Here is a 20,451-nt window from a genome sequence, read left to right on the forward strand (position 1 = left end):
CCGATCCTTCCATCATCCTTCCACCCATCCATCCACTCATCATTTCCTTGATCCATTCATCTACCCACACATCCTTCCTACCATCCATCCACCCATCCTGTCATCCACTCATCCATCCATACACCCATCCTGTCCTCCCATCTATCCATTCATCCATCCACCCATCCATCCATCCATCCATCCATCCATCCATCCATCCATCCATCCACACACTGAAGCATGTACTTATCCATTCTGTAACTATATATATACGCTGAGTGTCTTTTTTGTGCACTTTCTTTAATGATTAAAGACAAAATTGCCTTACACTGAGTTTTACAGAGAACCACTCTGACTTAGCCACTTTTATTTGTATCATCATCAGTCTAATCATATTAGCATCATTTTTTTAAAAAAAAACCACTATGGTAATTCACCCCATTTTTCTCATTAACCTCTGTAAATCTATTTTTAGATACCACCAACCCTGCAAGCAGGACTACCTGGATTTTAGGGAGAATATGATCTGGAACACAATTACTGAATGCTTGGCTTGGGTCTCTTTTTCAAGAAAATGTATACCTTAATCTGAGGACACTGGAATCTCAGCAGTCTGTGCATGGGCTGGCACACATCTGTGGAGTTGATTACTTTCTGAGACGTCCAATTATAAGTAATTTCTTTCTAACAAAGATACTCTCTGGAAAATACACTACAGAGTCTCTTGTCTTCAGGAAGTAAGGGGATGTGGCGATCAAATCAAGCCCCATAAGTTCTTTTTTTAAAATATATTTTATTGATTATACTATTGCAGTTATCCCATTTCCCCCCTTCATTCCCCTCTACCCTGTACACCCTCTCCCACCTACATCCCCCCCCCTTTAGTTCATGTCCATGTGCCTTCAGTTCTTTGGCTTCTACATTTCCCATACTATTCTTGCCCTCCCCCTGTCTATTTTCTACCTGCAATCTATGCTACTTATTCTCTGTACCTTTCCCCCCTCTCCTCCTCCCACTTTCCTGTTGCTAACCCTCCATGTGATCTCCATTTCTGTGGTTCTGTTCCTGTTCTAGTTGTTTCCTTAGTTTGTTTTCATTTTAGGTGTGGTTGTTAGTAATTGTGAGTTTGCTGTCATTTTAGTATGCATGTTTTTTATCTTCTTTTTCTTAGATAAGTCCATTTAACATTTCATATAATAAATGCTTGGTAATGATGAACTCCTTCAATTTGACTGTATCTGAGAAGCACTTTATCTGCCCTTGCATTCTAAATGAAAGCTTTGCTGGATAGAGCAGTCTTGGATGTAGGTCCTTGCCTTTCATGACTTGGAATACTTCTTTCCAGCCCCTTCTTGCCTGGAAGGTCTCTTTTGAGAAATCAGCTGACAGTCTGATGGGAACTCCTTTGTAGGTAACTGTCTCCTTATCTCTTGCTTGCTTCTAGGATTCTCTCCCTCATTTTAATCTTGGGTAACGTAATTATGATGTGCCTTGGTGTGTTCCTCCTTGGGTCCAACTTCTTTGGGACTCTCTGAGCTTCCTGGACTTCCTGGAAGCTATTTCCTTTGCCAGATTGGGGAAGTTATCCTTCATTATTTGTTCAAATAAGTTTTCTACTTGTTGCTGTTCCTCTTCTCCTTCTGGTACCCCTATAATTCATATCTTGGAACATTTAAAGATGTCCTGGAGGTTTCTAATTCTCTCCTCATTTTTTTGAATTCTTGTTTCTTCATTCTTTTCTGTTTGTTTTTTTTCTTTCTTCCTTCTAGTCCACTCCATTGATTTGAGTCCCGGTTTTCTTTCCATCACTATTGGTTCCCTGTGCATTTTGCCTCATTTCACTTAGCATTGCCTTCATTTTTTCATCTAATTTGTGACCAAATTCAACCAGTTCTGTGAGCATCCTGATCACCAGTGTTTTGAACTGTGCATCTGATATGTTGGCTATCTCTTGATTTGTTGTATTTGCTGTGGAGCTTTGATCTGTTCTTCTATTTGGGCCATTTTTTTTTTGCCTTGTCATGCCTGTTACATATGAGGGGCGGAGCCTTAGGTGTTCACCAGGGCAGCTCAACCCAGTTGTTGGGTTGTTACGCTATATGTGGGGGTGGGGTCTGAGAGGGAACAATGGCGCTTGCTGTCAGATTCATTCCCTTCCACCACTTCCCCCAAACAAACTGGGCCCTTCTGGTGCTGGTTCCCAGGTGGGTGGGCTTGTGTACATTCTAGGACCCTGTGGGTCTCTGCAACAAACTCTCCTGTGAGGTTGGGAGTCTCTCCCTGAGCCTCAACCCCCACATGTGTTTGCAATAGGTGTTTTGAGGCTTTATTTCCCACTGCTGGGACCTTGGGTTCTGCCGTCTGTCTCCATCCCCAATTTCACCTGGCTTATATGCACATGAATGTGGGACCCCACCCCCGCTCAGCTAGCCGCTTTGTGCTCCGTGCCTTGCTTCATAATTGCCTCCTTGCTGGGTCTGCCCTTTGCCACCCTGCACCTGGGGTCTGTCCACTGCCATCTTGTGCACCCAGGGTGCCTTGCATGTCCATTGCCACCACTTTTTGTACTGCGGCTCCTCTCTGCTCTGTCACCCGACTCTGCCCCGCCTACCAGTCTGGATGAATGTGTCTATTTTAACTCCTTGGTTTACCAACTTCCATACAGTTCAATTTTGACAGTTCTGGTTGTTATTTTGTTTCTAAACTGTTGTCTTTATTTTGGTTGTGCCAGGAGGCACAGGGTATCTACCTATGCCTCCATCTTAGCCGGAAGTAGAGCTCTATAAGTTCTCAAGTTCTCTACTTTTAAGATAAAATCTTGAAAAATCTGTGTGTATGTGTGTGTGACAGACATGACAACTGAGGCAGAGATTCCATAAAAGATTATGACAGTTTAACAGAAAAAAAATTAAAAGGAAGCAACTAAATTGAAAATGACTTGCAGAGCTCAATATGCTCCCTTTGGGCTCACTGCTATCTATGTCCATCACAGATTCACATGCCCAGTGGCTGATGCCACACAGGATTATTACGAGTGTTGTGCTGCATTGAGCTTCCTTATTTAGTCCTCCATCCCTCCAGATAGTAAGATCCTAGACAGCCGAGACCATTTTTCTTGTTCTCACTGCCGGATCTGTTCTGTGCCTGACAGTACCTGACTCAATAAATATCTGCTAAGTCATGGATCTATGTCCTTTCCTCATAAGAATGTGACAAAATGAGAGAGTTGTTGCAATTTTCAATGCCTTTAACCTAACACAAGTGAGTGATTTCCATTGGGTAACAGTCTCCTTTCATTCTAAGTATAGAGAACAAATTTAGAGAACAAATCCGATAACCGAAGAACGAATCACATCAGCCAGTCCCTCAGTGACACACACTGGCTTGTTTTCAAATGGACCACAAGGCAGGCACTCCACTGGAAGACGGGAAGCCCGGTCCTGTAATATTCCATCATTCCTAGATAGGGACCCAAATCCCGGCCAGTTTGGGGGCCAAACATTGCAAGTCAAGTATTACTGACTCCCCAAAGCAAAACGTGGGTGGCTGGCTTTGATCTTCCTGCCCCAGTCTAGTCTCTGCTGTGAGGCCAACGGCATACTCCCTCATCCCTCACCCCTATGGCATCTGACCCAACCAGTGTCCTGTTGACCGAGTCCGTGCCACCCACATACCACATACCCACTAATGGATATACCTACGCACAGACACTGCTGGTGTTCCTTTTAATCATCCAGAAAGACCACGCCTCACTCACATCCTTTATTCCCAATCTTAGTTACAAATTAGAATCACTTACGCAGCTTTAAAATATCCTGATGCCCAGGCTGCACCCTAACTCAATTAAGTAAGACTCCCCGGAAGAGGAACCCATGCATGAGGATGTTCTGACAGTTCCCCAGATGATTCCAGGACGACTGAGAACCGCAGCTGGAGCACATCTTCCCCCCATTTGTCTCAGATCCATCGACATGTGCGTCTGGCCTTGTAAGGCTCACAACCTTTCTGACGTTATATTTATGTGGGGTCTCATCAGTATCTGGACCTCCCCTTTATTCCACAGACTTTGATAAGCTTTTTGATCTTCAACCAAAACGAGTGCCTTCATATCACATTGAGATTCAGCACGGATGGTTCTGATGTTCTAGTGGTGGGTGGGTGGATGGATACATGAAAGTCGGGGTGGTAGGATGGGTGGACAAATGGACAGTTAAATGGGTGAGAGGAGGATGGACCGATAGATGGACAAAAAGATGAACAGTTAACCCTGTGAAGATTTCTATTATGACATCAGAGTTATTTTTACCATTCTTTTCAAATGCTTGTGTCCCCAGCTAGTTAAGTTCCCTAAAACGAAGACCTAGAACTTATCTGTACTTCCTTTCTCAGAGCCTTGCATAATGCTTGGCTGGAGGCAGGGGCAGCAACAGGTAAAAAGTATATGCCTTTTGAAAATAAATGGCCTTAGTTCCATATCCTTATTTCTGCATCTATCCAATGTCCTTTCAGAACCAGAATTTCTTGGTAGGGAGAAGAATGAAAATTTTGAAATAGAGACGCTCCATTGATATTTTACCTACATACTTTACAAAGAAATAGCTGGTGGCAAGTTCTGATAAACAAGTCTAATTGGAAAATGGCATTACTGATCTCAAGAGAAAGTGGGTAGACAAGCACTTAGAAAATATTAGATTATTTGGCAGTTAGTGTCTTGCTTTTCCCTGATGAGGAAACTAAGGCTTAGCAAGCACCTTCATCAGCATCACGAACCCAGAGCTCTTGTCCTCCCAGTCTATGTGTTTCTCTTGAATCAGAGAAAGAATTTGGGAATTACATGTACCTGGTACCCTTCATCGTCTGCCCCAAACATGACCTGTTTTCTGCTCAGACTACCCAAAGTAGTGTTGAGGAGTCAGTATTTTTCATCAAGCTGACGGGATCCCGGTGGCCCCTTGCCAGGACCGTATAGTCAGGCTGCTGGAGGGGACCAAAGGGAAGCCAGTGAGACCTCGGTTGTGCCCACCTCTGGTGCTGGGGACAGAGCCCCATTTCTGCTGAGGCATAAGTCACTGTTAAAAACACAGTTTGGGTTACCTTGGAAAGTACATGGCACCATAACTTCCCAAATTGGCAAAAAACTACCTGCTATGGATTGTAGTAAAGTGTGTTTTTAAATTATTTCAGAACCATAAAACCTCTCCATAGAGAGTGCTTTGAAACTGCAAATTAAATATAGAACATCTATGAACTGTATCCATTTTTACAGTAAGTATATATTTCCATGGGGGTTTGTACCATCTTTTTTGTCTAGTTACACTAGTTAATAATGCAGTGAATTTGCAGTAATAGAGTAAATGTTATTTTGATGACACTATTTGATTAAATTAAAGACGACATTAAAAGGACCATTTCAATAAAGAACCGAAATATCCCGAAGTAACCAGGGCTGAGTGTTTAAGTCAGCTAGTCTGGCCGTCTTAAAAGGACCAAATGGAATTTCCTTCACTGTGTGAATGATGAGCGAGTTAAGAAACAATAGGACCAAATAATATACAGGAGAATATGAAGCCTCAGAATCCAAGACCCAGGCAATTTTAGTGATTTGAGGCAGGTGTGCCACTCACAAGAAAACAGCTCTTGTGGCCTTGGGAAAATGGAGAAACGCATTAAGTAAAGCGAAAGTGAGAGGGCACTGAGGTTTGCAACAAAATGTGCTGAGGTGGTGACAGCGGACCGCGCTGTTGCACAAACAAAAGAAAGGGGAGATGTGGGATTAATCACATCCCCCACCCGCAACGGCCCCACTGTCTTCTCTGCAGATTCCCAAATGCAGGGGCGGGCCACCCACATGTGTACAGGGAAATCTTCAAAACTGAAAAAGGAAAGGAGAGTCCTAATTATTTCTTTCAGGCCCCCATTCATGTGGTACTTGCAAATAAAAGTTCTTTCCTGAGCGAGAGCTTCACATACATAAATCAAGCGACTGTTTGAAAATCCCTTGACTTAAGTTCTTAGAGACAGACTCTATCTGAAGAGACATTCCTCAGCAACGTGACTGAGTTATGAATCACGGACGTTTCACCAGAAAGGAGACCCAAGATTAAAGGTGTGCAGTGGGTTGAGACCCCCAGTTCCCACAGAAACGCCTGCTCCGGCGCCTCAGCCCCCAAGACAGGTGACGTCTCTATCTCCACTGTGGGCCACCAACTGTGGACAAGTTCAAGCCCCAAGCCCTCACGTTTGTGACTGTTTTTACAACTAAAGAAACAAAAAGAAAAGAAAAAAAACCCACTCAGCTCAAGCAAATGTAATTCTTCCCTGTGAGCTCATAGATGCTAAGTTTTTCTCAGATAATTCATCTGGGCACCATGCATGTCGGTGTGTCTGCCGAATTCTTGATTCCCTCACCGATGGAGACGGTGTCGTGGTTTGCCGGAGAAGCCCCATCTCAGAAAGCATTGCCTCTGTAATTGAAAATACCTCCGCACACAACACTCGTGGTGTATTTGACTTTCTGAGTATAAACCTGGACTGTTTGTTATCTTCCCAGTAGTAAATCACTTAGAGACAAAGCATGATATAAAACGTCACCTCAGGCAGGTCTATTAAATAAAGCGCAAGGATAACAAACATCACGGTGCCAAGATCTTTAAGGCCGAGCAGAATCCTCCAGCCGCCAGCAAATTTGTTCTTGTCGAAGATACCCGTGTACTTGGAAGGACAGCAATTATTCAGAAGTGATGGCAAACTTTCCCCAGGAGAGACCCCATTTCTCAGAAGGTGAGTGTTTGAGATATGCCCCTTGACAGTTTCCAAAGGACAGCAGCCCCCCCCCCACCCGGCCCCCTGCTGGCTGTTGCCTCTCTCCCTGGGGAACTAGAGCACTGTTTGGAAGATACGAAACTCCTTGTTTGTGGCACACTTTCGAAATGCAGACACACAAAACCAATTTTGATGCATGCTCAAAACAGAAAAAAAGTGAAAGCAGAGGGTTTGCAGGACCGTGAAACTGCTCTGTGTGAGACCTTCCATGAGGGATGCATGTCACATTCACTTGTCCAGACCCAAACTCTGAGCGTGAAGCAAACCCCTGTGGGAACCTTGGACTTCAAGGGATCGCGCGGATTCACCCGCGGTGACGCGTGCCAGGCCGCTGCGGGATGCTGGCGCAGCAGAGGCTGTGCCTGTGCAGGCGCAGGGGACTCTGAAGCTCCGTCCTCCCTTCTCAGTTTCGCTGGGAACGCAGACCTGCTCTAAAAAGCAAAGTCTATCCAAACAAGTGAAAACAAGTTTAATAAAGACACATATTTGAAAAAACACAGTGGTAAACCATGTCCAGTGATCTCTCCAGCATGGGGCCTGTGCTCAAGGGAGGAGCTTTATACTGTCCTGACCGCAATCCACGCTCTCGCGTCCAGGAAAAACTGCACGGGCTCCCGCCAAGTTCTCCCAGACAGAGCCCGCACCTCTCCCCCGCACACCTCTCTGGCACACCTGTCCCTGGCCTCGTTTGCTCCAGGCGTTGCTGCGCACCCAACCACCCTGCACACAGCCCTCTCCCTGACTGGCTTCACTGTCGCTGTGCATGTGAGGAACAGCTACTGCAGATTGTGAGGGACTTTGGTGGCCCACTTGTGACGCTGCGCTGGACGTGGTTTGAGAAGCAGCCCTCCAGCTCCATCAGGACAGCCCTGGTGTCTGACTCGTGCGGAGTCTCCCTCTTCCCCAGGGGGAAACATGCTAGCCCGAGTTCCACCGCTATGTCCTCTCTGCAGAGTTCCTGGACGGAGAAACAACAAACTCGTCCAGCCCTGTGCTTCCGGTAGCACTTGGTGTCGCTTTTAGAATCGCTTCCACAGCCACCCTCGACTCCCATGTTTCAGGGATTTGTTTAGGTGCCTACACTCCTATTCCAAAGAGTCTCTGGGGCCAGAGTCTGTATCTGAAGTGTTCTTATTTATGTGTATATTTCCAGTTCCTGGCATGGGTTTGGCGTATCATTGATACTCCACAAATACATGAGGGGAAACTGGACATTTGGGCAACTACATTACTTTTAGCAATCCAGTGCGATCTTGTTAGAGATTTTCAGTGAAATATAAAAATTTTACCATTCATCTATCTATGCATCATTTATCCAACCATTCAACCATTCATCCATTCAGCCAGCTAGCTAGCCAGCTAGTTATCCATCTATCCATCCATCCATCCATCCATTGAAAAAAATGTGCAATAATACCTACTCTGCCATGTCTTTATATGGATTATAAAAAAGAAAAAGAAGAGATGAATAGAAAATGAGTAAGATGCAATCCATGCCCTGATATATGTTGCTGCCAAATAGGCAAAATAATCTATGAAAGCAAGGACCACGTCTTGTCCATCTTTTTGTCCCCTGCAGTATCTTGGGCAAGGACTTTATTCAGTAGCCATTGGTAAGTGACTGTTGAATTAATGAGTGAAAACAAATACAATATAAGGCAATAAATGAAAAGTGTCAGATAAATGCAACGGACAAAACCCCACGAAAGGGTGGAGGGCGGATTGCTCACATCCAGCAGGGCATCTCGGGGAAGGTGGAATTTGAGCCAGAATAGATGGGCTGGCTCAGATTTGAAAGAGGGTGAGGAGAGCAAAGCATTCCAGAAAATAGTTTATTCATCCATGCAGGCAGCTCTCGACTGCCATTGCCCATCGCCACGCTTGGCAGAGAAGGACCTCAATAAGCATCTTTGTTTTGAAGTAGATGCCTGTGGGGCATCGGGCTGAAGTGAAGGGGCTGGTCTTTGCCCTCCGTGAGTCCTCCCAGGGCAATAATCTCCAGAGACAGCTAACGGGAAGTTGGGGGTAAAAATGATGGTAGAATGTTCCCTAAAACAGCAATTTAAACTGCATCGTGTGGAGCAGAGGTCCTAAAGGAGCTGTTGATGAATAGGTTTCTACTTTGACAAGGTCTGAATCTTGTGTTTGCAATTAGAGGCATCTATTTGCATGCAATTAGTGTGCTAAGCCCTTAAAAAGTGTGTTCCTAAAGTAGGTTAAACATGCCCCCCACCCTACAGTTGCGCCTACAGGATGGATTTGTTTCACAAATTCATTATCTTATACAGTTCACAGATGGACACCAGCCCAGTCTAGGTCCGCAGGACACTACCTGGACTACACCACCCTGTTTAATCAGAAAAGGGGCTGGATTTCCTGAAGACTCTAATTTAGGAGGTTTGAGTGTCAAGAGTGGTCATTTATGGTTGAATTAAACAGCCAACCCAGTTAGTATATGGTCAGTTTCACCACAGTCACCAATACCACCACCACCACCAACGACAACAACCCCTGATACAAAGCTCCAAGGAAACAAAGCAAAATCAGGGAGATGAGTGATTTGTCATGAGCGCTGTGTGCCTTTGCTGAGCCATTGCACCCTGTGACTTGGTCTCAGGTTCCCCTTTGGTTCCTGCATCCCTCTGCGATTCCAGAGTTATTCTGGAAGCCCGAGAAAGCACCTCAGAAGTACCTTGTTCCCTCGCTCACTGACTCACTCACTCATTCAATAAACACGTCCTGATGGCTAAACGTTCTGTTATGCGTTAGGGATACATTGGTGAACGAAAATCAATATGTGGCCTAGGAGCTTCCAGTCTAGTGGGAAAAACAAGAATTTATAAATGGAAAAAAAAAGTAGAAAACCACAGCTCAGTGCATCACTATCCAGGGGAAATGTGTGGCACCAGAGAGCTTGTAGGAAGATTTAATGCAGTCAGGGAAGTATTTCCGGAGAGCTGGAAATAGCCTCCCATTTCCGTAACTCAAAATACAAAGAATGAGCAGAGACAAAGAAGGGGAAAGAGGAGCATGTGTCAGGGCCCTGTGGCAGGAGGCAGCAAGGAACGCTGCAGACACTGAGAGGAAGTCAGTGTGGTAAGAGGCAGAGAGTCACAGTAAGAGCAGTGAGAAATGAGACTACGGGGCAGGGGCTAGATCATTGGGGCGGGTGGTGTAGGAGTTGTATAGGGGACCATCTTTACCCTGAGGGCAGTAGAGAGTCATGGCGTGGTTTGAGTAGAGGTGGGAGGGGTGGGAATGGCATACTCAGATTTGGCTTTTGAGGTCTTTTTGGTGGCATTTGAAAAATGGCGTGGAGGGGGACTGCTGGCTTCAACTGCCCCCACCCTTTTCCGTGGAGAGAATGCTGTTACCTGCCTTTGTCATGCTGGTGCCAGGGACTGCCTCGTGCCCTGCTCAGTCCTTTCCTGCCACCTGCAGTCCTGGCTGGACCCTGTCACAACCCTGTGCATGTCCCTCGCTCTGCTCCTTCCATAGTCCCATTCCTGGTGCTCCCATCACCTAGTTCCCAGGTTCAAAGAACAATAGTCTCCAATTCCACTGGGGATGATTCTAGACAGAGACCAACACCAAATAAGATGGCCACGGTCTCCTGGAATGAGTAGTGCTGTAGCAACACAGCTGCTGTCATGGAGGGCTGTTGTTTTTGTCTTTAATACCATCTTACTTTGTCCAGTAATAACATACCTTCTTCCCTCCATCCCTTGCAATCTGTATGGCTGGAGTCAAGCTGACCCCATCCCACAGCTGCAAGGTGGTCCAGACAGGGTCACAGTGGTTGGCTCAGGGATCAACATGTGACCCACAAAGGGCCAATGAGAGTCAACTGTGGGACTTGCCGGACCTCTCTTTCTCCCTAGTGCTCCTTGCACATAAAGGGGGTGGGCTTGTGTCACCCAGCTCTGTCCTCCTGGGCTGAGCCTGCCTGAAAATGAAGTCTACACAGGAAAGCATAGCTGAAAGATGGCGAGAACCCAAATTACAGCAGCATCATTTGCTCACTTGGGTCAAACCACAACGAATCTACCCCCGAGTCTCCCAGTTCCAGGAACCGATGCATTTCCTTTGGGGATGGGAGGGGTTAAGTCAGTTTGGGGCATGTCTGCCTTGTTCACCACTGAAAATAAAAATAAAAATCTGAGTCTCATCTTTTCCCGTCCCCTTGCTGCCCACTGGTAAATGCCACACCTACAACTTGCCTGGATTGAAATCAAGGGAAGAGCTGGCATAGAGCTGGGAAGAACTCTCTCCAGTGAGGTTCTTGGCTTCTCATTATTACCACACCCCTGGCAAACACCTGGCGCTGTAATAAGAGGAGCCAATCAGAACCATAACCATGAAAGTCTGCTTTTCCCCTAACGTGTCAACCTTCTTGAAGTCTCCCAATGTCCTGGGCATGATTCCAGTAGACCACTTTCAATTTCTTGTGAAACTCCCAATCCCATCACTGCCAGTGTCTAGGAGGAACCATTGCTGAAATGCTTGCAGGGAGCAAGACCCAAGGATAAAGACTCCCAGATCAAAAATTCGACCCCACACCATGGAAGTCAATTGAAGTTCAGTTGTGTGTGGGTCTACAAATCTACACATTCTCATGCCCAAAACCTGTGTGCGTGTATACGTGTGTGTGGTGTTTTGCCTGGACAGGAAAAAATTTAAACTCTGAATAGCCAGCATTCTGCTTTGTCTTTCCTTCTCAAAGTCAAGTGCACCTGCTATAACTCAGCTTTCCTCCCAATATCCTATTTCACCAGGAGCTGATAAGACAAACAAGCCCCTTCCTCTCAGAACAATGGCATGGCTCTGTGCTTTTCCAGTAACAAGCATTAAAAAGTGGTGTGCTCTACTTTTCCTTTTCCTGAAGGAAATAACCACTGATGGACTAAATCCCCCCTAACCCTTCCCATCCCCATGTAATGCATTTAGACTGAAGACTACAAATTCAATTCAAAGCCTGGGAGGAAATATTGGAAAAAGGATAGATGAGAGAGGCAATCTATAATCTATCAAGATGGGAAAAATGAGATAATTTGTCTCTCTTTTTTAACCAAAACAAAAACATGCAGTATTCAGTCATTAAGAACTCGGCCCCTGGCACCATTGCCTGCATTTAAATGCTGGACTGGATTTGTTGCCACTTAGCCCTGGCAATTCTACAAGCCTCAGTCCTCCTATCTGCCAAATGGGAGTGCTGTCATTGAGTGAAAGAATGCGTGAAAAGCGCTGAGCAGACCCCTTCGCTGGCCTGTGATAAACACTAAGCAAGCATTGCTGTTACTGTGAAGAAGGCAGTTCTGAGCGCTGAAAAGTTATGAAGATGTGGGGTGACATGTGCAATCCCCAAATGAGATTTCTCAGTCCGGCACAATGGGTTCCACACAATGAGGCTGTCGTCACTCAAGAGGAAAACCTTCCCTTGTCATTTTTGCCCTGCGGAGTGAATCGAGGGCAGCTGTGGCATTCAGTTCAGGAGAAGTCATACCTACACCTCAATGCTTTGTCCAGATGGAGTTAACACGAGACTTGGAGAGGGGATTAAAAGAATAGAAATGTGTTCATCTGTGAAATTAAAAGTAGTACACCATGACATACAACATTATGTGTTGGGGTTAGTCAAAAGCAATAATTAGGCTGAGTGTGACCGTGAACACACTCATAATCAAACAAAAGCAATTCGGATGAGTGGGGAGAGCAGATTCTCTTGGGAGGGGAACACAGGCGAACAGCTGAGATGCACTGGGAACAAAGCTGAACAGACTGAGGGCTGGTTGAGTGAGACCCGCCCCATGGAAGACCCTCAGCACGGTTAGTTTTGTGTCGTGGCCATAAAAGTTCCCATCGACTTAAAACAACACACCCACGATTATCTCCCAGCTGCCATGGGTCTGAGGCCCAGGCACAGTGTGGCTCAGATGGGCTTTCTGCTCGGGGCCTCACAAGCCAAAGTGTCACCCAGCCAAGATGTCGGCCTTCCTGGCTCTTATCTGCAGGCCTGAGAAAGAATCTGCTCCAGGCAGATTCAGAATCTGTTACCTGTAGATTCAGTGCCATTTGGTTGTAGAACTGAGACCCCATTTCCCTGGGGGTGGAAGCCCCACTTTCCCCACAGCTGTGGGGCTGAGGTCCCTGTTTCAGCTGCCCAGAGTTCTTGCCACATGGGTCTCCCATCTTCGCAGTCAGCAGGGTGCTTACCTCCTTCTCATGCTTGTTGTCTCTCTGCCTCCTTGCCGCCCCATCTCCCTGATTTCCTCATCTGCCTTCCTCTTCTGCTCTGAAGGGCACCTGTGATTACATTGGACCTACCCTGAAAATCCAGAATATTCTCCCTGTTTTAAAGTCAGATGATCAGTCACTTTAAATATCCCTGCAAAGGCCCTCTGTTGTACCGCACAGCATAACTGCGGGAGCAGCACCAGGGCCCAAAGGTCTGCCTGCTACAGGCCCTCAAGGTGGCTCCCCTGATCGGCGGGTGCCGGACCCTCCCCCAGAGAGGGAACCCGAGGTTTATGCTGCTTGGATGGCAGGCGGTGGGTCAGCAGAGGTCAGGAAGCGGAGGGAACCAAGCAGAGCTGTGGCGGGCGTCGACAAAACGGGGGACAGAGCTGTCGTGAGGGCTCGGGCTTTGCAGGGCTTGGGAGATTTTCAAAAGCCATTAGACACTTACTTCTGACTCTCTCATAAGAAAGCTCATTTTTCAGTCTGGCCACCCAGAAAATACACAAGTTCTGAAATCTGTTAGGTGTAAGTCCTCTCTATGCAACATCTTGAAGACGGTCAGGAAGCCCCTAAAGTGGGGCACAGTGACAGGTCTCCTGGACAATCACAGTGAATAAATAATAGCACCACACTGGTTTCTGGAGGAACCTACTACCTGCCACACAGGAGCGCGGGGCTGCATTTCTAAGCTGCACAGCAAGCCTGGGAGGTAGGCAGGGTTACCTCCACTGTGGGCGAATCAAGGCTCAGAGGGCTGGGGAGCGTATGCAGAATATCACAAATGCTCACCTCGATTTCAACTCCGCTCTGTCTAATTGCAAAGCCTGCACTCATTCTCCTAAACAAGCCTTGCGGGCTCCTTGGCCCACCCTGCACTCCTTACATTCCTTCCTCCCTCTGCCTTTGACTTCGCCTAGAATGTCCTTGGACCTAACACCTAAGAAATAATGATTTAATTACTGGTGTTTTTTCACTGACATAATTAAATATCCTCAGTGAGATATATCGGCCTGAACCTGTTCGGAGGACGCTTATGAGCCGCCCTAGATTATTTTGGGGCTTTTTATACAAATATTTTGGCTTTTATGGATCTAAAATTAGGTTTCCAATTTAGGCCCAGGAGGCAAGCAGTAAAAATTGTTATAAATAGCATCTAGGTGCCACATTCTCTTTGGCTCTTTTTAAGGGGCTTAAGTGGCTAAGGGGGTGGTGGCGGGGGTAGTAATTACTTTATTGAAACATGCTAAGGGTTCTCCTCGGATTTATTATGGTCACAGGGTATCTGACCACGGGGTGGAGTGAAAAGCCCCTCCAGCGTCAGGGAGCCATCCCGAAAAGCCCGAAGGGACATCTCAGCGGGGGCTCCCACAGGGCTCAGCATGCACTGGTTCGGCACCAGGCCCCTGAGGTGGGAAAAGGCAGCCACTCCTCACGCCTTTCATTCTGGTTAACGAACACACCCAGGCGAGATGCACCTGTGCCGTGATACCCGCAGTGACACAGCTGAACCGGGACAGAAAAACAAACAAACGCAGCTAAGGGCTAAAAACACGGTTTCTGAAGCTAATGACAGTGTTCCTGTCTTTATCGCTCGTGGCCGAAACAGGAAGTTAGAACTCTAAGTGGTTTGAGAAAATACAACATCCAGCAAACTCGTTTGCAGGCCTCCAGTTGTATTATCCTAATTTATTTCATTCTTGTGGGTTTTTTCTTTTGGGTCCTTTTTTGATGTATTTTTAATGGAAGGATGAATGTGCATTTCTCCCCCCCCCTTTTTTTTTTACACAGGGGTTTATTGAGCAGTAAGGCATTTTGTCAAAGAATCTTTCTTTTTTAACTCACTCCTCTAAGGAGGCAAAAAGGGACTGAGGAGGAGAAATTCCTGCTTCATAACCTCCATTTAATGCCTGTGGGATTGATTCCTAAAGCTTTATTTCAACCGAATCTTCCAGGTGAAAGAGAACTAGCCTACCAGCCTGGAGACCAGTCATCACCGTGACACCCCTGCCCCACGCCAGAGGCTGGCTTTGCGCTAAACTTCCTGCGGGGCCCACTGTTAAGTTCCGTGGACCACTTCATCCATGGGCCCCCCTGACTTTCATCGACAACGTGATAAATAAAGGCGCCCACAGTTTTCCAGGCCTGCAACCTGGCTGCAGAGTGGAGACATGGAATCGTCATATTTCTCCTGTGTCCCCAGATGAAGAGAGAGAAACTGCCTCTTCGGGGCTGAGCGCTGAAATCTCTTCACTGTGTGAGTAAGTGAAGGCTCTGGTCGGGCTGTTTTCTGTCAGTCTTGGACTGCTGACTCTTTGTTCAAATACAGAAAGAGAAAATAGGCCGAATGTGTCAGTGTTTCCACAGGGGGAGGGGCGAAAATTAATTTGAAGAGTTTCTTGAATAATCAACCCATCAAAGGGAGCTAGTTGGATCCCTGTCTGTGCCAGAGCACAGCTCAGTTTGAAGGTGTTGTCCAGTTCAGGTGCTCTTTGAGTTGCCCAACAAGCCGGGGACATAGGTGGGATAGGTATTAATTAGCCTGACCGGACAGGTGAGAAAATTAAGTGATGGAGAAATGAAATGACATGTTCAAGGTCCCAAGGGAAGTTAAGGAAGCAGCCAGAGTTGGCCCCCATGTCGACTGTTTGGAGGTAGAGCCCCCTCCCCCACACCCCAAGCTCAGCTCACATTAATTAAAGCCAGTCTCTGACTAGCAAGCACATAGCACACACATAAAATGAATTTCCCCAATCTGGCAAAGGAAATAGACTTCCAGGAAATCCAGGAAGCTCAGAGAGTCCCAAAGAAGTTGGACCCAAGAAGGAACACACCAAGGCACATCATCATTACATTAGCCAAGATGAAAATGAAGGAGAGAATCCTAGAAGTAGCAAGAGATAAGGGGACAGTCACCTACAAAGGAGTTCCCATCAGACTGTCAGAAGATTTCTCAAAAGAGACCTTACAGGCAAGAAGGGGCTGGAAAGAGGTATTCCAAGTCATGAAAACCAAAGACCTACAACCAAGATTGCTCTATTCAGCAAAGCTTTCATTTAGAAGGGAAGGACAGATAAAGTGCGTCTCAGATAAGATCAAATTCAAGGAGTTCATCATCAGCAAGCCCTTATTATATGAAATGTTAAAGAGACTTATCTAAAAAAAAGAAGATAAAAAAGATGAACAGTGAAAGGACAGCAAACTCACAGTTATTAAGAACCACACCTAAAACTAAAGCAAACTAAAAGGACAGCTAGATCAGGAGTGGAAACATAGAAATGAAGATCTCAAGGAGGGTTAGCAACAGGGGAGTGGGAGGAGGAGAAGGGGGGAGAAGGTACAGAAAATAAGTAGCATAGATGGTAGATAGAAAATAGATGGGGGGGCAAGAATAGTATGGGAAATACAGAATCTAAAGAACTTGAGACACATGGTCATAAACTAAAGGGGGGGGTAATGGTGTGGATAGGGGGATAGGGTGGAGGGGAATGAAGGGGGGAATAGAACAACTGTAATGGCATAATCAATAAAAAAATAAATTAATTTAAAAAATGAAGCCTAAAGAGCAAGAATTTTCCAGATTTTGGAAGGTAATGAATGAAGCAAGCCAAAAGTATGTGATATCAATGGGGGGGGGGGCACAAAAAGGAGGAACATAAAAAGATGCCAACTTAAAAAAGTCCTTAGAAATAAAACCAGGAGTCAGATTAAAGGGGGAACACAACCAAACTGACAGGAAGGAGGAGGAACCACAACACATGAAGGCGGGGATGTTTCGGGGGAGGAGGATTGGCAGCAGGACTACAAGGAGCAACAAGGTCACCAAAAGAGGTTTAAACAATGGTAGTCAAACAAAAAACAAACTTTGGTTAGGTTATAGACTTTCAAACATGAACTTGACCTTTTGGACAGGCACACTCTGAATGCATCAACGTTAAGGAAGGGGTGAATTTCACAAGTATAAGAACACATTGCTCTCTCATTCCGCACATTGAGATTAAATATTTCAAGAAATCAACCAAATGACAGGTTCCAAGTCTCATTTCAAATTCTTTCCTTTGAAAATTAAGACTGACTGAGGGCAGGTTGATCGTCTCTGGGAAAGATCAGCGGAAGCTGCCTTTGCTGTTTTCACTTGTTTAGACACTCAGGGAAAGCTCTTCCTGTTAGAATCTCTCTCCTGTGTTCTGGATCCAGCTGAATCATCAGCAACGGCCACCTGGAAATGCCAAGGCACCTCCCACTGTCCCCGCCAGGGCCGTACTCACTTACTTAGGTCAGGAGCCAGGTTCCTGAGCAGCAGTGCACTCCAAGCCTGTCTTAGGTTGGCCTGCCCTGGATATTGTGACTTGCAATCCCTACAAGCTTGGAACACTCCACAAGCAACTGGATTGGTGACTCCACACTAGTTTCAAACTGAGAAAAAGGCACCGACTTCAGAGCAGTTCCACGGATGCGTACCATACTCAAGACTACAACTGGATGCGGCTACAGCAGGCCAAATCAAACAGACCAGGACATACCTCCACTGCCAGCTTTTGCAGGTGTCCTACAGTTCATATTATTGTGCTCCTTGACCACATCACCAGTTTATAATTAGACCCCATTCACCTGATGTAACAAATGTATCTTGAGCACCTGGAAGGTAAGAGAGTTCCTGTCTTCAAGGAGTTCACAGTCTAGTAGATGAACCAGACAAGACGTGATTTTAACTCAATGTCATAAGGGCTGAACGATGTAGAAGCTGATGAAGTAAAAGAGAATCTCGATAATGAAGGTCAACTCTACCTGGAAAGAGGGGGGTCAGGTAGAAAAGATGATCCAGAGAAAGGGTAGTTTTGTGCTGACTGGTGAAAGACAAAAATCAATCTAAACTCAACGACAATCTTATCATGGGCCGACAGTACCACAGCCAAGGGAAACTTGAAAGGAATTCTCAGAAATCAATCTACCCTGGTTTTTGTTTTCTCTTCAAACCTTCTCCTGATGAGCTTCTTAAATATCTGGCCAAACACCTAGTAACAGATGCTTTGACAACAGCAAATCAGGCCTCTGAAATGACTGTGGGTCTCTGCGATGCGGGGCTTAGCTAATGCAGATTCTGGGTTCCCGTGGCTGGTACTTCCTCTCAGACTGCAGGACACACTTTCAGAAGTCACACTAACTCCTGCAGGCCATCAGAGAGTCACTGAGCCCACCACATAGTGGTGGGAAAGAGCTTCCCTTCAAATGGTGCAAGAATCCAGAGGAAACTGCAGGAGGTTGGGGGTCTTGGCTGGGCTGCCCTGAATGGCTGGTTCGTGCTCAGCTACTCCAGCTGCCCCGCACTCATTCTGGATTTTCCCGGCTGCGTCGGAGGCTGCAAAGGCAACGCAGTGGAGCCATTTCCCTCCAATCTCTTTGCTTTCCAGGGTTGATCTTTCTGTGGTGTGTCGGAAAATCAAAAGAGCCAGACTGCTCTGATGAAGTCTTAGAAGCATATCGCTTAGAAGTGCTGGGTTATAACCCAGCTCCACTCTAAGTTCATGCACCCGAGTCTTCCTTTGTTTCTCCCTCTCTGAGTTCTCTAGTCCTGGACAGGTTATCTGAGCGGGCAGTTGGACCCACAGTCCCGGGAATAGGACTGTGGGAGGTAGATACGGAGTAAAAGTACAGTCTCCGATGTCAAAGAGACCAGAGTGTAGGTCCAGGCTTTGATTTTATGAGGTGAGTGACTTTCTCCCCCTGTGCCCTGGTCTTCTCATCTAGAAAATGGGCACACTAATGCCTATGTCACAGGGTTGTTTGGAAGATTAAAGGTTGCATAGCAGGAAACTAAATACATGTCATGCAGAAAGACGTCGATACATAGTGTCTGTTATTTGTTTTAAGCACCTACTATGTGCTGCGAGTCTGACTCATTCTCTAGGTAAATATTTACAGAAATTCTGAATGGTTGTAATCATTGTCCCCATCTACAAAACAGGAAGGAGAGGCAAGAAAAAATGAAAGCAGGCTTCAAACCAAGGGTGTGTATCTGTTTGATACAAATCAAAGACTTTTCTATTATGTACATGCAAATAGACATCTGGTTTCCTGGGTGAGAGGAGGGGGTGGGCAGGCAGGAAGTGGACAGGTAACTGACCTCTCCCTCTGAAGACCTGGTCTTGACCTGGATCTCACCCAAGATATTTAACCAGAGGAAAGAACATGGATCAATTTCTTTTTTTAAATTTATTTATTTTTTATTGATTATGCCATTACAGTTGTTCTATTCCACCTTCATTCCCCTCCAATTTCTTAATTTCTAGCTCATATTTGCCTGAACTATCTCTCAAAACGCCTCAAAAATGAGCTGTACCCCACCCCATATCTTGCGATGACCATCGAGTTCGGTTAGTCAATTTCAAGGTCCTCTTAAATGTTCACTCATTTCAATTTTATCTTGGCATGTCACACATGCTAAAAAAAAGTGTCCCAAACTTTTGAGAAGGAGCTATCTTTAAAGTTAACTTCTTTTCTTAGTTGCCTGAAATAATGTATCTTAGCTTTCTTCTCCCCACCCCCTAACGTTACAGAGGTCAAAATTTTTTTTATGTTATTTTCGGAGGGGGGAGGGGAGGAAGTGGTGGCTAAAATAAAGTCATTTTCAAAACTTTTCAAACTGCTGTCATACATTTTCAGTTGTGACCAGACTGTTGTCCAGGGGGTCAAAGGAACCTTAGACTCCTGGTACTCCTGGAGACTCTTGACTTTCAGTTAGGATGATGACTTTGAACTCCTTTCCAATGAAGGGTAATTGTGCAAGATGGTCTGGCTGTTCAGGGAAACAGCTCAAGTTCTTTAAGAAGCCTCATTATTTAGAGAGAAATGACTATTACTTGATAGTTTATATCAAGGACACACAAAGAAGCCTGCAAATTACACCAGACTACTAGAAAGAAGGGACTTTTCATGCTAGAAACACAAACATACATAACTTGGACTTAGGCATGCTACAGAATAATTACCCATGAGCCCCCAGGCGGGAAAAGGCAGAGACTGGGAAAGAAAAGCTCAGTCAATATTCCTGCCCACTCACTGCCCCAGCTCAGCCGCACTCATCCGTGTTGGCCTATGAAATGGGGCACAATGTTTTCAGGGAAAAAGAAAACCAAAGACCTTAATTAATGCTGTAATCAAATACAGGCCCAAATAAGCAGCCCCCCCCCCTGCAAAAAAAAAAAAAAACCCAACAAAAAACCCTAAAAATAAATCACCACGATTTAAAAAATATCAGTAAGGGCATAATCTTTGACTTATATGAAGTACTCTTTTGTTTTATTACATTTCTTCTTCTTTTTATAATTTCACTGCAAGGGGATTAATTGCCTTTTCAAACCCAGGGAAGGGAATCTAAGAATCTCTTCTTCTTTCCCGGGATTCCGGGGGATGCAA

The 20,451-nt window shown here is 45.7% G+C and overlaps 1 protein-coding gene across 3 annotated transcripts in view; it reads right to left on the minus strand.

The window, feature by feature from the left end:
- WWOX (WW domain containing oxidoreductase) overlaps positions 1-20,451 on the minus strand; it is an 894,507-nt gene that overhangs the window by 206,750 nt on the left and 667,306 nt on the right. Inside the window, exon 9 of one of the 3 annotated variants that reach the window (XM_053666609.1) lies at positions 12,979-13,121. The exons of the other annotated variants lie outside the window; for them this stretch is intronic. Within the exon in view, the coding sequence (XP_053522584.1) occupies positions 13,011-13,121 (111 nt within the window). The 3' untranslated portion in view covers positions 12,979-13,010. Of the gene's footprint in view, positions 1-12,978; positions 13,122-20,451 lie in introns of those variants that run through there. 3 annotated transcript variants of the gene reach the window in all.

Source organism: Artibeus jamaicensis, unplaced genomic scaffold (genome assembly GCF_021234435.1).
Source record: "Artibeus jamaicensis isolate MK-2021 breed Jamaican fruit bat unplaced genomic scaffold, CSHL_Jam_final contig_464, whole genome shotgun sequence".
Classification (NCBI taxonomy): Eukaryota; Metazoa; Chordata; class Mammalia; order Chiroptera; family Phyllostomidae; genus Artibeus; species Artibeus jamaicensis.